The sequence below is a fragment of the Pseudorca crassidens genome, chromosome 13 (genome assembly GCF_039906515.1).
Source record: "Pseudorca crassidens isolate mPseCra1 chromosome 13, mPseCra1.hap1, whole genome shotgun sequence".
In the NCBI taxonomy this organism is placed as follows: Eukaryota; Metazoa; Chordata; class Mammalia; order Artiodactyla; family Delphinidae; genus Pseudorca; species Pseudorca crassidens.
The window spans coordinates 10027457-10043167 of record NC_090308.1 but is presented as its reverse complement, the minus strand read 5'-3'; the positions used below and the strand labels follow the sequence as shown (position 1 = coordinate 10043167).

Here is a 15711-nt window from a genome sequence, read left to right as displayed (position 1 = left end):
TGTTTGAACTTTGATATTTGGAAACATTTTAGCATTTATTTCATTCAAAATTAAGGTTAAAATAGAACAAAATGAAGAATATCCCACAAATAAATATACATGCAAATTTTAGACCTGAATTAGATTTTTCACACAAAAAAAGTTTAAGCCAGAATCATAGAGAACTAGAGATAGAAGTGCCGTTACAAATATCGTATGTCTTCCCTCTCACCATTTAACAGGTGAGGAAACTGAGGGCCAAGAGGCTAGGTTAATTGCTGCATTCTGCACAGCGAATGTGGAAGGCCCACGACTGACATCCTAGTCAGTTCCCTTGCTGTCACAGCATGCTGCCTCTCTTGCTTTCCTTTTTTGAATATATAATGATAGTAATAGCTAGTGATTAGTGAAAGTTCACTGTGTGCCAGGCACTACTATAAATTTTTTTACGTGTATCATCTCATTTAATCCCCGCAGCAACCCTATGAGGTAGATACAGTTGTCCCTATTATATAGATGAGGAAACAAAGAATGCACATGCAGGTCTCTATCTTTAGGATGAAAAGTAGAAATACTTCTTTTTTCATTAACTTCTGTCTTCTAATTTTTCATGAGTTTGTTTAGATTATGATGATACTCAATAACCTCTTAAAAATATGGTTATATCCATAACGGAAGCCTTTTTAGTAGGATTATTGCTGGCATTTCATTGTGACTATATATTATGGATCACTTTACCTACCTCCTAACCGGTCTCCTAACTTTTAGCCTTACTCTCCTTCAGTCCTTTCTTCTTGCGGCATATTATGGCAGAATTAGCTTTTGAGAATGCAAGTCAGATCATATTGCTTTCCTGCTAAGACTGCGTATGGCCTTTGCCAGTTTTAATCACACTGAAGGACCAGATTTTCATAGGATTGCAGATGCAAGAGTTTTGGTGAACTGTACAGCTATTTGGTAATAACAGCTGAATCTGCAAGATGAAATGCTCCCCTAGTCAAGACGTAGAGGGGCCAACAGAAAAATGGGCAAATGATATAAATAGTTGTAGAAAAGGAGTCAAAACTGCTGTAAAACAAAATGTTCAGCCTTACTCATGATAAAAGGAATACACAGTCTAACAGAATCCAATTATAAAATATCCCTGAAAGGATACATTAAAAAACCATTTGTCTTTGACCAGGGGAACTCAGTGGTAGGAGATGGGGTATATTTTTTTTAAGCTTTTGGAATTTGTAGACAGTTACACAAGTACTGGAGTACTGTGGATCCCACATATTTAAATAAAAAAACAAATGTAGAAATAAAAACCAGCTTGTTCATGCTAGTTGGAAACTACGCCTGAATACGTGGGGTATTCAGGAGTTAAAAGATACTCGTGGCAGTTTATAAACCAGAAAGTTATCATCATACTGTCTTCCTTTTGTGTATACATTTCAGATTATAGAACATCTTCATGTGCTGTCTCAGTTGTTCTTGCAGCAACCTCATCTGCATTTTAAGGTGAGGAAACTGAGCCTCAGATAAATTATGATTCACCTAAGGTCACAGAGCTAGTTTTGATCAGTTCACACACTGCAGTATATTTATTTACATATCTGTCTACTCTACCAGATTCTGAGCTAGCGACACAAACAAAGCTGTAATGTAGGCCTTCTATTCCCAGTTGACTGCCTTTCGATGCTTGTAGTTCAGAAAAGAGTCAGTGAAATTATGTCACCTCCTTTCATTGTCTTGGGGAATACATGAAAGGGGTGCGTCTCACCAAAAATATAAAACAAGGTTTCAGAAACCTCTTGTAAGTGGTGCCGTTGCAAAAGCATACAGAGAACAAAATAGCTTTTCCAGTTTTAATTTCTGTGGAAGGAGGTGGGCTCCATACTCCACAGAACCTTGTTGTTGGAATTCGATGTTGCTACACATTCCATTTGGATTAGCTTTAACATTCTACCTCTTTATGAGCCTTTTGACAAAACTTGATTTTCTGCAAAATTCCAGTGATGAGTGAGACAGTTCAAGTGGATCATGGCATATATATACATATTGTTAAGGACGGAATAAAGAGTCAGAAATAAATAACTTGCCCAGATAAGAATTCTTCTTAGAAGTCATTTGAGCAAACCTTAAGCTTATAGTAAGTGTTCAAGAGGCAGCAGTAACTTAAGGATGTGCTGTGTTGCCAGCAGTTCTAAATCCTTCAGCGTGGACACTTTCTTGGTTGAAGTGAAATTTAATGCTAAAAAACGGACATGTAGTATTTTCCTTAACTAATGAAGAAGAAAACAGCCATTCTTGAAAGAAAGAAAGGAAGAAAAACGTATACAATCTGTATGGAATTTAAACACTTTTTTTTATTAAACAGGACTCTATATGAAACTCTTGAGAATTTTATAGTCAGGCTTAGATAAATATTTCATGTTACATCTTAAGATGCAATCATTTATAGTAATTTTAGCACTCTGATTTCTGTTTGTTTTCAGATTTGAAAAAGCAAACATTTTCTATGATGATTTGTATCTGGGAGCCGCCAATTGAGCCCAATTTCACATGACTTTATCTTTATAAATAAATGAAATAGGATAATAAGGAAGAGCTCTACGTACTTGTATTTTATGTCTATCTCTTTAGACAGAAGCAGTGTTAGAAGATCTCTTCTTTTTCTTACTGAAATGTAAACCATGGCCTTTGTAAATGCCCTACTCTGTTTAACCCCCTAAGTTTAAGCTGACCTTGGATGCAGGCATCATCTTCCCCTCCGGCTGCCTCAGGAGACTCTCTTTCTCAAGCCACTGTTCTCAGTTCTCCTCTGGAGTAGGTGGAAACCTGCCCCCTCTCTGCACTCACCCTGTACTAAAGCCTTCAGCTGACACCTGTGAACTCTCAGCAACTCTAACTCCTGGGTTCTGGGAGGTTTTTTTTCAAACTGCCCTTTGTTAGTTTCTGGTTGGATGGTGTATCTTTTTCTTAGCTACCTGTCTTGATTTGGGGTATTCTTTGTCTGAATGCGTCTTCACAGTTCATTCTATGTACTTGCTTACGTTTGGCTGAACTACTGATGATGGCGCCGTACCTTGACTTTATAAAAAGTCCTGCACAACTGAAAGGTGTATTTTCTTTATCCATTTGTCCAACTACCTGCTAAGCACCTACTGTGCTGTGCTCAGCACTCTGAGTACGGGAGGAATTTAATACTCATTCTTTCAGCACATAGTTTTTGATACCTACTACGTGCCAGACGCCCTGCTGGGCGCTGAGAACGCAGCAGAGAGCACACACGTGATCCTTGCCTTCGTGGGGCTTATGTTTTAGTGGGGAAGAGAGGGCTTAAGTGAGTCAGAAATAAAGTAAGATGATTACATGTTACGAAAAGCACGTGAGGAGAAAGGGTGGCGCCGCCAGGGCAGTCAGGGAAGGTGGACCTGGAGGACAGGAAGGAACCGGCAGTAGGACGCTCTCGGAAGAGGCAACGGGAGAGAGTAGGCTCTATCAAGGGAAAGGGCTTGATGTTATCTTCTAGGAAGCATGAGAAGGCCAGTGGACTTCAGGATAGTGAAGGAGAGAAAACTATAGGAAGTGGGGTTAAAGTGAGAAAGGCAACCCCAGACCACAAAAGAGCCCACAGACCGCAGTCAGATGGGGGCATTTTGTTCCAGGTCTAATGAGAAGCCTGGTGGCAGGATGGTTATACAGAGAAGATACGCTCTGATTTCCTTTTTTATTCCTGAAAAGTCATTCTGGCGGCTTCGCGAAAGTGAACCAAAAGGCACAAAAACGGGGCAGGGCTGAGAGGGGTGAGCCAGACCATGACCATGTCTGGTCGTGGGAGAGAAGATGGTAGCTGGACGGCTTGGCTTTTGTAGATGAGGAAATGGAGAAGAGGAGTGACCCAAGATACATTTCGGAAGTAGAGGCAACAGACGTGCCAATGGATCCATCACACCGTAGGACATCAGGGCGGGAGGAAGGAATCGTGGGTGGCACACTGGAAGGAAGTCAGGGTCTGTTTGGAAAGCAGAGGACACTTCAGACCCTCCACTTGTGTGCAGTTCCCCCCGAGGGGTAGTATGAATCAGGTGGTAAGTCGGCAGGACTATAGGAGTCACGGTGAACAATTGTGGCCCCAGGAGATCAGAGGGGAGAAAAACGGTTATGTGCAGGGGAGAGCTGGGTGCTGGCCTGGGCTTGAGAGAGCGGTGGGATGTTTGAGTGAGCGGGGACACGTGGCCCAGAGATCGGGGAGTGAGCCGAGGCTCTGAGGGGCGCACACATATCCCGCCAGGCAAGAATGGAGGTTAGGAGAGGTCAAGGTTATTGGCCTGTTCACCCTCTTCTCCTCTTCCCTAGTTCATGTCCACAGTCCATTGGGTTCCCAGGAACTCTAGTGAGAGCTCAGAGTGAGGACTAGGGTAGCCCCCTGGGCCCTCTCACGTCCTCCACACTGGGTTTGAGATGTCTTTAGATGTTCTTTAGGGGAATCCCACAGCACCAGTCCTCTCCCATCTACCTTTGACACAATTCCATGTTCACTTTTGTCACCTGCATTTATATATTTCCATTTATTTCTCACTTAGGTTTTATGGCAGGCACACAAAGAAACCCTCAGATGTCTCAATATGGACCTCAACAGACAGGACCATCCATGTCGCCTCATCCTTCTCCTGGAGGCCAGATGCATCCTGGAATCAGTAGCTTTCAGCAGAGTAACTCAAGTGGGACTTACGGTCCACAGATGAGCCAGTATGGACCACAAGGTAAAAAAGTTTCTCCAAAATACACTGCAGTAGGTTGTAGAAATTTTGTTAATATGTTAGTCCTTCAAGACCTTAACATTATAAACATCTTTTAAGATCCAGTTATTTGTTACCTGACAGATCTGTGAGGTTAATGCAAACCCACAGTCCTTCAGTTGCCCGTAGTGATGGGAAGAATAATTATAGCAACTATTCATTAAGCATTCATGCATCAGACACTGCGGTAAGTGCCCTTCATACGTGTGCTGTTAATAATGAAGGAGTAAAGCCTGTTTCTGCAACGTAGCTCTAAATGCTTGTCCTCAAAAAGTTTCTGATTTAAAACCTAGGTTTCATTATGTTGTATTCTAACTTTGTCCCCTCCCTCTCTGTAATTATGTTTGTAACAATATTCTCACTACTCAGAAGGATTTCATGTGTCTCTAGATGAAATCTCTCATCTCTCTTCATCTAATCTGTCTCCAAAGTGCTCTATCAGGTAAATAATGGTTCTGATTTTCACAGTCATTACCAGTTTTACTCTTAGAAGGCAGGACAAAGCGTGAAATGGACATGTCTTTCAAAAAGGAAAGAGTAGAAAAATAAGTGGAACTTGCCCCAAATACACCATTTTCATTCTGCCTTCCTGGACATGGACGTCTGTTTTGTCTTACACATGCAGAATCCTTTTATCAGGGTTTTTAACCTGATATATATATATATATTTTTTTTCTAAGTCACTTTTGGCAGTAAGGCATTTGAAATTAGCACCTTCTTTATATTTTGTTTCTTTAAATTAGACATTAATGGATAATTTAGAGAGAATGAGCTAACCTGGCACAATTCCCAGAGCTTCCTCATTTCTGAAAATACCAGAATATTCTGAGTGAAGACAATGCCCGGTAGGAAACTAGTAAAATGTTCGCTGCCTCCACAACGAAGTCGGCTCCCCTGACTTAATAAAGCCTTAATACTTCTGAGAGCTTTTCTGTCCCTCTGGAAAACGTGCTGCGTCGAGGACCTTTGAGCTTCTCCGGCCATCAAATAAGTGCCTGGCAGGCGGACGATTCTTTGAGGAGGCCAGGCACCTTCTCGGCTTTTTACCAGGTGTTTCTCAGAAGAGCTTTCCTTGCTTCACGGTTTGAAAATTGTCTTATTTTCTGAAGATCTCTTTCGGGAGGATTTTAAGCACCTTCAATGCTATCAGTGTAGCACCATCGCCTTGCCTTATGCTGCTCTGTCATTTTACATTCCAGCTATTTCTGTTGTCGGGAAAACGATATTAAAACACCCAAAACAAAATTTTTCCATGGCCCCTTCCTGCCTCTGTCCATGTGCACGTAGTCAGGGTGGACACAGACGTGGGTTTTGCTTGATTCCCTTCACACCGTATCATAAATGGAGTTCCGTGTTGTGAATTCCAGTAAGCTCTAGGAGTTTAAGGTCCCAGTTGACAGTGTCTTCCCAGTTCCCCATCAGCCCCAGGTAGTTGTGACATGTGGTAGTTTGTTGCTGAGCTAAGGCAGGACGTGTCACTAGCTGGGAAAGCGCCTACTTGCCCGCTGCACCCACTCAGTGGGTATCTTCAAAACTGGGGGGCTTCGGCTATCAGGAAAGGAAGAAAACTTTAGTGAAGGTTGGAAAGGCAGTTTATAAGTTGTGATACGCACAGAAAAATATGGACTTTCGTTCAGAATGTAACTGGAGAATCCTGGAGGTCAGGACCTTATTCTCAGAATTAGGGGTGGCTGGAGGCCTGGGATTTAACCACTAGCACTCACTAGGGCTTCCTGTTATCTTCAAAACTGGTTTCTCTACTCTTAATAATTCACTCTTGAAGTCTCGTCCTCTGCTGCTCTCAAATAAGGGGAAGTGGAGCCTTGGACTATCTGATGAGTCTTTTGTGAACGGCTGTGAAAACACTTAATGCTTTAGGAGTTAGGTAATAACACAAAAGGTAATTTCTATAGAATGGACTTATTTTCTGAAAAAAACCCTCAGTTTTTTGGAATCGTTGAATGTTAAGATTCTTTTTTTTTAATTTATTTGGCTGCATTGGGTCTTAGTTGCAGCACACAGGATCTGCGTTGTGGCACGCACGGGCTCTTCGTTGCACCGCGCAGGCTTCTCTCTACTTGTGGCGTGTGGGCTCTAGAGCACAGGCTCAGTAGTTGCAGCGTGCTGGCTTAGTTGCCCCGCGACACGTGGGATCTTAGTTCCCCAACCAGGGATCGAACCCACCACCCCTGCTTTAGGGAGGTGGATTCTTAACCAGAGGACCACCAGGGAAGTCCCAAGATTCCTGATTTAGGAACACTTCACCTGTGAGTGTTCTCACCCAAACTTGTGTGCCCTTGAAAGTTGCTTACTCTCGGGGATTTACTTTTCCTATAGAAAATGGGAAAATTAGACGGTGTTACCTTGGAAGTTGCTTCTACTTCTCATATTCTGAGTCTAAATTTTGCTTCAACTCCAGGGCCTTTTATGTTAACACGGCCCACTGGATCCACTGCGTAACATTTTGGTTATGTAGACAAGAAGGTTTTTGTTTGGGGTTTTTTTTTAAGGCATAAATGCTGAGTTTAGGTTGACATTAGAGACAATTGAAAATAAGGCTGATAATTTCCATACACAGCACTTTCTAACTTTGAAAAAAAGTGCCTGCACATCTGTGCTCTCGGCAATGTTCTCCTTCCAAGAGGCATCTCTAGCACATTCTAGCACATTCCACCTTGAGGCGTGTCCCCTCCTGGGTTCCTCGACTGGCTCCCAGTGCTGTGGGCTGCCAGTCAGTGTCCCAGTGCTCTGTGTGCAAATCAGAATTGTTTGCGTTCCTCCTTGCATTATGCTCTCCTCGGCAAACACTGAATGACGGGAAATTACGCTTGTGACCTGCGTCACTCAGTTCAGTAAATGTTCTTACCTTTACATTTCTCTTGGTTGATCATTTTAAATAGAGACCCGAATGAAGTATTTTTTTTTCTCTCTCTTAATTAACTACTCAAATTATTAGTAAAATATTCAGCTTACATCTTCGCGTTACACGTTTTGATGTCTGGAAAGAATGGCTTGTGCAGCGACCCACAGGGTCATCGGTCCACATCTTCTATGTCTGGTACTAACTAGATGGCTTTCTTCTGGGCTGGTTTCGTTTTTAAGAGATCTCAGGGGGAAATATTTTACAGTCTTTTTTGCTATAAGCTCTTTGCTGTCAGGAGCAGCTTCTTCAAAATTATTAGTAACAACCAGCAACGTTTATTAAACACTACTGGGTCCTGGTCTCGGTGTTTTTCATATATTAACTCATTTAATCCTCACAACATGCTGTGTTATAGGTACTGTTATTACTCCACTTGACAGAGCAAGAGACTGAGGCGTGCACCACATACACACCTTTGCCCCGGGCACACGGTGGGACGCCAGGATTCAACTTCAGACATACTTTCCCATTTTTATTAATTAACAGGAAGCCCTTGACGTTATCCCATTTTGCAAAGGAGCCGGTTAAGTAATTTACGCACAGTCCCACAGCTGTTAAGGGCAGAGCCAGGGTTCACACGGAGGGAGACTGCAGAGGCCACTCACAGAGCCACTGGTGCGTCGCTTCCCAGGCCTGAGATGTACTCCTTCCCTGCCGTTCCTTCAGTGAGCGGAGAGAGAAGGAAGCGAAAGGCAAACCACTGGCCTTCAAGGAGCAAAGGAACATTTGGGGAATGCAGGCGTGGAAATGCATCAGAAATACTAGAGATTAAGGAAAAACATAACTATTAAGAAGAAATTTTTAGAAGTGTATATGACACTGTAAAATCTGAATTATTAAACGTACTAACGGGGCTTCCCCCTTTGGCTCGCGTTTCTCTCTGCGCCGCATTTTCTCGACGCTGCTATTTTGAGCTCCTCCGCAGGGCTGGGTGACAAAGGCGCCGCCGCCGGCATTTTCTACCCGCGGCTCGGCCACGCGGCCGGCCCTCTCTCTGCACCCACGGAATCCCCGAGGCCCCAAAGCACCTCCGGAAAGGATGCGCCGAAGAGCGGCGGCCTTCCTCGCCCCGAAGTGCGCGTTGGCTCCTTGACGGTCTCCCAACAGCTGCTAGGCCATCATCGAGGCCGCGATGCCCCCTCCCATACAAAAGGCGACCTTGAGCGCCGGTAACAGGAAACACCCAGTCAGTTTTGGACAAATATCAAAATACCCTAATGGGGGGCTTCCCTGGTGGCGCAGTGGTTGGGAGTCCGCCTGCCGATGCAGGGAACACGGGTTCGTGCCCCGGTCCGGGAGGATCCCACGTGCCGCGGAGCGGCTGGGCCCGTGAGCCATGGCCGCTGAGCCTGCGCGTCCGGAGCCTGTGCTCCACAGCCTGTGCTCCACAACGGGAGAGGCCACAACAGCGAGAGGCCCGCGTACCGCAAAAAAAAAAAAAAAAAAAAAAAAAAAATACCCTAATGGGATGAATCCAATCTAAATGTGTAGAAGTGTTTAATTGCAGTATACTTGATGAAATAGTACTTTCCTACCTTCAAGCAGGCACGTGTAAAATAACTACCCTTACAAACGGTTTGCAGTAGGAAGGGCCATAGAGACTTGCTCTAATAAATAGAAAGCAATCATGTGATTGACATGTTAATTATTAATAAATGCCTTTGTATGGGAAAAAGGGAGCGGAAATCAATTTCATCTTCACAGCCTTTCTATTTCCTAAGGACAGACACTGTCTTGTTTGTGTGTTCTCTAGAACAGTGTCTGTCACAGACTGTCCACAAGTATTTTTGGCATGTTTGTCACTAATTGCAAAAAGTGAGGGTCTAGCCTTAGTTTTGCAAGGAATTAGGAGTATTACCTTGGGCAACTAACAGGGATTCTGAGCCTAGATTCCCCTCCACTTATCACTCCCTTGTATGTTAGTGTCTGGGCCACCCCTTACAGCTACACACGTTGTACACTGGCTCAACCTTGGTTTTATGCCTTAATTTGTATAGTGTGTCTTAGGAAGCAGGGAACTTCTAAGTATGTGAGTCTGAAGAACGTTTTATTCCTAAATTACTTGGTCAAAGAGGCTTTTCAGAAGGGTTTAACGTGTTTTTCTCTAAAATAAATAAGATGCCATCAGAACTCTTCCTTCTCCTTCTTTCATTAAAATGTTTCTCACAGATTCAGCAAAGGCAAACTTCAGACGATACCTAGTTGAAATGAATGCAGTTCCAAAATAGTGAATTGCACATTAATAATCTTACAGCTATTCCAGTTCAGAGGAACAACATATAAATATTACCAGTTGGCAGCCCACTGGCTACTTGAAGAGTGCCTTACAGGCCCATGGCAATCTTGGTGTCACCATGACCCAAGATTTCAGTCTCTGCTCTTACTCTCAAATTAAACTAGATTCAGCCTCTCTTCTACAGAAGTGAGATGTGTCTGCCACATGGGTTCATGTTTTCTCCCCGGACAGTGCTGCAAATTGGAGATCTTCTTCTTTGGCTTTTTCCAAAGGCTGGTTTCTGTGCAGATCACGCCCCCTTCGGTTTCACTCATTTTTTGTTTCTTAAAACAGTTTGTAATATACTTGATATGTTCACTGCTTCCTGTTACCTTTATTTTATGGTTAAATGGACATTGCTAGGCAAAAGTATTAATTCCATATTCTATACGGCTTTGTTAAAAAATTCTAAATCTTTATCTTGCCCACAGTAGCAAAAACAGATTGTAGTAGATCATTTTACAGCAAAAGGTGGTAATGCCATGTTCTTTTGATGCTCAAATTTAGCCTTCAAGTTAAAAGGTTTAAGCATGAATTTTTCTTAGCAGACTGATAATCATCATGATTTTATCAAAACCTGGGAATTAGGGAAGAAGTAAGGAAAACAAAGTACCAATCAACTTTAAGAAAGAAAAAGGAAAAACATAAAGCAACACTGATTTTGACTAGTGTGAAGCTAATTATTTTACGTTGCTTATTGAAATCAACAGCACACAGAGTGCCAGCATCCCCTCCCCTCACTGAATGACTAAGCACCTCACGGGGCGTGGTCATCCGGTGGACTTGTACCACAGGCCTGGATCATGACAATTGTGGATGGCAGTGTAGAAACGCAGGATGTGGACGTGCAGCTTTACTTTACATCTTAGCAAGGTGCCTTTTCCTGAGGCTCACAGCTCTGCCATTTTTTTCAAATGTTTGTTTGAAAAGAAATGACCGGTTTTCAAATCTTTAAGAGTTGGTACCACGGGTTCTTTCAGAAGACTTCCTGCACCTGCCATCAGGTGAAGCAGATCAGAGCTCTCCCTCCAGGGGGCGCCGTTCCCATGCAGTCTGTGGGTGTGCACAGGGCACAGCGGCTCCGAGCCTAGGGAGGACGCAGGTGCTCAGGCACCTGTGACGACAGTGACTGAGAATCCTTCGTTCCTTACCGTAGGGATTTTACTGTTTTATGCCGCATTTGGCTATTGAATTAAGATAATACAATTTTACATTTTTTAGGTGAGTACTTACTTTTTCTTATACTTTGTTTGAGAAATAAATTTAATATCTGTGCATCTTGAACGTAAAATTAGGCATATGATGCAATATATAATAAAAAGAATTTCACTGATTGAAAAGTTATCTTACATTAATATTGGAACAGTTTCTTTCTATTCCTTGACAAATTCTAACCATTGTCAGTGTCCAGCAATAGTTACTGTTAATATTCTTTTCCTCACAGCAATCACACGAGATAGAGAATCTCGTATCACACCCTTCTTGCAGAAGGGGAAACTGAGCATTGTGTGTGAAATGTCTGTGTGTGTGTGGCCTTTCTGAAGGCCACACGCACGCAGACATTTATGCCCCTGCTCCTTGAGGGCCTGTTCTCTCAAGACTCACTGCTCTGAAGTTAGATACTGGCATCGGACTTACCATATGTCCCCCAAGCCTGTGTGTGACGTCAGCCTTGGCGGCGGTGGTTTCTCCAAAGATGCGCTTCTACACAGAGGCAGCCAGCACGCACACAGCTCCCTTCTCCGCGTGGCTCTCCTCTGTCACTGGCTCAGGGACCTGCCCTCTCCACTCTGTGTAAGTTCTCCCTGCTTTGTTCTCCTTCAGAGCGCTTGACACCACACGACATGCTCTAGATTTGTTTATTAGCCTGTCTCCTGCCACCAGAATGTAAGCTCTTTGCCTTTGCTCATTGCTGAATCCCCATCTGTTAGCACAGAGCTGGCGTATTAGAGGCTCTTAAGAACTGTTTCCTAAATGGATGAAGACAGGGTGTTCCAGAGACACTGGTATACCTTCTTGACCCTGCGTTGCTGCTTGATGGGTATTGGGTTGACTACTCAATGCTGAAGAATTATCTTTGGGAGATGGCACTAAGGATCATGGTTGTCTGGGTTTTTTTGTTTGTTTGTTTGTTTGTTTTGCGGTACGCGGGCCTCTCACTGTTGCTGCCTCTCCCGTTGCGGAGCACAGGCTCCGGACGCGCAGGCTCAGCGGCCATGGCTCACGGGCCCAGCTGCTCCGTGGCATGTGGGATCTTCCCGGACCGGGGCACGAACCCGTGTCCCCTGCATCGGCAGGCGGACTCCCAACCACTGCGCCACCAGGGAAGCCCATGGTTGTCTGTTTTTCTCTGCGCTTTTATATTTTCTATATTGTGCTTGCATCACTGTATAAGTACATTTTTAAAGGAGTTAAACTTTGTAACATATATGGGAAAAAACACCAAAAGTAACATATGTGGAAAGAAAACTACCAAAACTACCAAAAAAACTACCCAAACTACTGAAGTCATACTGTAATGTAATAGGTCTTTTCTCCTCTTTTACAAGCTTTATGTAATATTATTTTTACATTTTGAAGACTTTTTAAAATGCATGTTGACCTAGGAAAAATATGGTGTCATATATCAGTTCAAAAGATAAATTATCGCTATTCCCACAAATAGTAGGATTTAATGCAACTTGGGGTAAGTTCACTTTCATTTTGAATCTGCACTTGTGGTCTTCTTTACTCAGTCAGTTTCTCTCCTGAAGCAGTGGCTGGAAGTACAGCATTGTGAGATCAGTCTGAGAGAAAGGTAGCGTGGGAAGAAGGTTTTTTAAATGTAACTTTTTTTTGCACAGCAAGGATCTTACATCCATGAAAAATACTCTCAAAATCATTTGTCATTAGAGAAATGAAAAGTAAAGCCACAACAGTATCCGCTACACACCTACTGGAATGGCTCATATTTTAAAAAAATTGGCAATATCCAGGATGTACAGTAGAGCAGTTAGAACTCTCATATGTATTGTAGTGGGGTTTCTTACAAAGTTAAAAATGCACTTATCATACAACCTAGCACTCTCATCCCTAGAGTTTACCAAGAGAGATGAAACATATATCCACTCAGAGACCTGTGTGCAAACGTCAACAGCTTTATTCGTGATTGCCAGAAACTGGAAACAGCCCGAACGTTCACAGAATAGGATACTCCTCAGCAACAAAAGGGAACAAACTACTGATAACGTACAACATTATGGGTGAATTTGGAAAGCACGGTGCTGAGTGAAAGGAGCCAGACACAGCACACTGTGACTCTATTTATGTGACACCCTGGGGAAGGCAAAACTGTAGGAAGAGAAGTCAGATCAGCGGTTGCCAGGGGTGGGGATGAGATTGACCACAAAGTGGCAACTTTTTGTCATGATAGAAATATCCCATGTCTCAACTGTGCTGGTGGTTATAGGGCATATATGGTTGCTGATGCATATAAATTCTACCTCAATAAACATGACTTAAAATTGTGTAGTAGATGGCTATGTGACGTGATGATTACTGGCCAAATTTAGCCCTAAGTCACAAATGTGTTTATCATCGTATGTAGCTAATTATCCATTTATTTTTTTCCCACTCAGGGTCAGCTGTCTGTTCTGTGATTTGTGCACCATTTTACCCTCCACAGCAAAGGGGAAAATAATACAGGACTTTGCGTGTAGTAGTTGTTCATAAGTAATTGTTGTGTGGTTGAAACTGAGAAGTAAAATAAACGGAAGCATTTAATGATTCAATAAAAGCAGTAAGCTTGGAATATTAATTGTAACTAGCAAATTTGAAAATTTAGAGTCAGGTACAGAATTATCTGTGATCCTCTAAACTAATGATGGTGACTTGAATAGAGTCTAGCTCCGGCTTCCTCTGTCTGGTGCTTGAATACAACTCCTGGTGGGTTGAAATCTGAATTCATTTGGTGACCAATTTTCCAAAGCTGGTGTGCCAAGATGAACCCACTTGAAAACTGTGGGCTCTCGTACTTGGCTGCAAGACCCGTCCAGCTGAGGTGGGCTGGCCCAGCATCTGCAGCCTTCATTGTGCTTAATGCTGGAACCATCTGTTTTCTGTCAGAGCTAGTGCCAACAAATTACTAATCTATTAGAGAAACATGGAAATAAGATTGCGCTTCTCATTCCTGGCTTTTCCTCTCATATTTTGCTTGGCTTACATATTTGGTTTTTGTTTATTTTGGGGAGAAAGATATGTTATCGAGTAGGCAAAGTGGGGGGTGTGTGTGAATCATTTTTCACTTCTTCCACACATTTTCAAAAGATGGAGAAAAAATCATATTCATGCTTATTGATAATAATAGTATTATTGTTGGTGATCATGGTGATAGCTATCATTTTTTAGGTAGTTCTGTGCTTGGCACTGAGCTAGTCACTTTCTACCTGTTCCCCGTTATTATTGTTACTTTACCTGGCAAAACTGATGTTCCGAGAGGTTAAGTAGCTTGTCCAAGGTCATGCCCCTAGGAAGTGTCAGACCAGTATTCAAACCCAGTTTCTAGAGCCTGTGCTTTATCCGTTGCTGCCTCTTAAGCCATTTAAAGCCTTTAGAAACCATTTTTATCCAGGCATGTGAGTTTAATGAGGGAAGTCTTGAAAGTTTCAAGGAGAAGAAAAGGGGACTTTGTATTTCTTCTACCAAATAGAGGCCTCTATAATTAGAACATATTCCCTTGACATGTGCTTTTGAGTGCCAGTTTGTGAAATCAGCCTAACTGATTGAGGAAAAATAAGATTGGGGGCCCAGCACTCAATGGGCCTTTCTAAGGACAAGTGCACGCGTGCGTGTATGGGTGTGCATGGTGGTTGTGCTCTGACGCATACTCCACCCGATTACAGAATGCTTCCTGCTGTGCAACGAAGACCAGCTGCTGAATTGAGCAAAGTGATTGAAACCCAGCTCTTGTCTTCTTAGTACATAAAATGAATGAAAAAGCTAGAAGTCAAGTAGAGGGTTACTGAACATCTCAGTTGTTTCTTTGTGTTCATTAAAACACAGCCCCTGACTGCCAGTTAAACCCAAGGTGCAGGAACCCAGAGTGACAGTATTTCTCTGTTCCAAGTATGAACGGCATTCTACTTCAACTCTAAGCAGAATTCCACAGAATCAGGGACCTTACTCTCATATAAAACTGCATTGTGGGCATAGTCTGCAACAACCAGGTAAATGCTTGTTTTGTAAAACAAGATTAAAGTGTCATTTCACTTCCTTCAAAGGCAAAGCGTAGGTATGTTTTCACTGAATAAAGTTTCGTACCAAATGAGTCGCTTATCAGGTGTTGAGGGGGCTGGAAACTAGCTGCAGAGCAATAGCAAGAATATGTGAATTGATATCATTTGTGTTCAAAGTGTAAATGAGTTTGTTTCTTTTTAATAAAAGCAAGAGCCAGGATCTCACTGATGTTATCAGATAATCTGGAAGTGAAGGGCTGTGAGGTCAGTAGGGCGGGGCGGGGGGAGTCTCCAACCCGCTGCAGAGAAGAGTTCCGAGGACTGTGCTCTGAGAAGGCGTGGGAAGAGGCAGGACACAGCATCCTGCCCGTTGTTCTGCGTCCCTCCCAACCAGGATGAGTATAAGGGGCCCTTTCCGCGGAGACGGTGTGATGGGAAAACCGACGGGGACCTTCTGTGTGGTCCTGTGGGACGGGAGATTCAGAGCAACCTCAGAACTTTTTATAAAGAACTTTGATAAACAGTGAATGTTCA

General features: G+C 43.0%; 1 protein-coding gene across 4 annotated transcripts in view; it reads left to right on the top strand.

The window, feature by feature from the left end:
• The window catches only part of ARID1B (AT-rich interaction domain 1B), a 411713-nt gene that overhangs the window by 332782 nt on the left and 63220 nt on the right, over positions 1–15711 (top strand). For all 4 annotated transcript variants that reach the window (XM_067701689.1, XM_067701687.1, XM_067701686.1 and 1 more), the window contains one exon: positions 4551–4730. In XM_067701689.1, coding sequence (XP_067557790.1) covers positions 4551–4730 — 180 coding nt within the window. The remainder of the gene's footprint in view (positions 1–4550; positions 4731–15711) is intronic.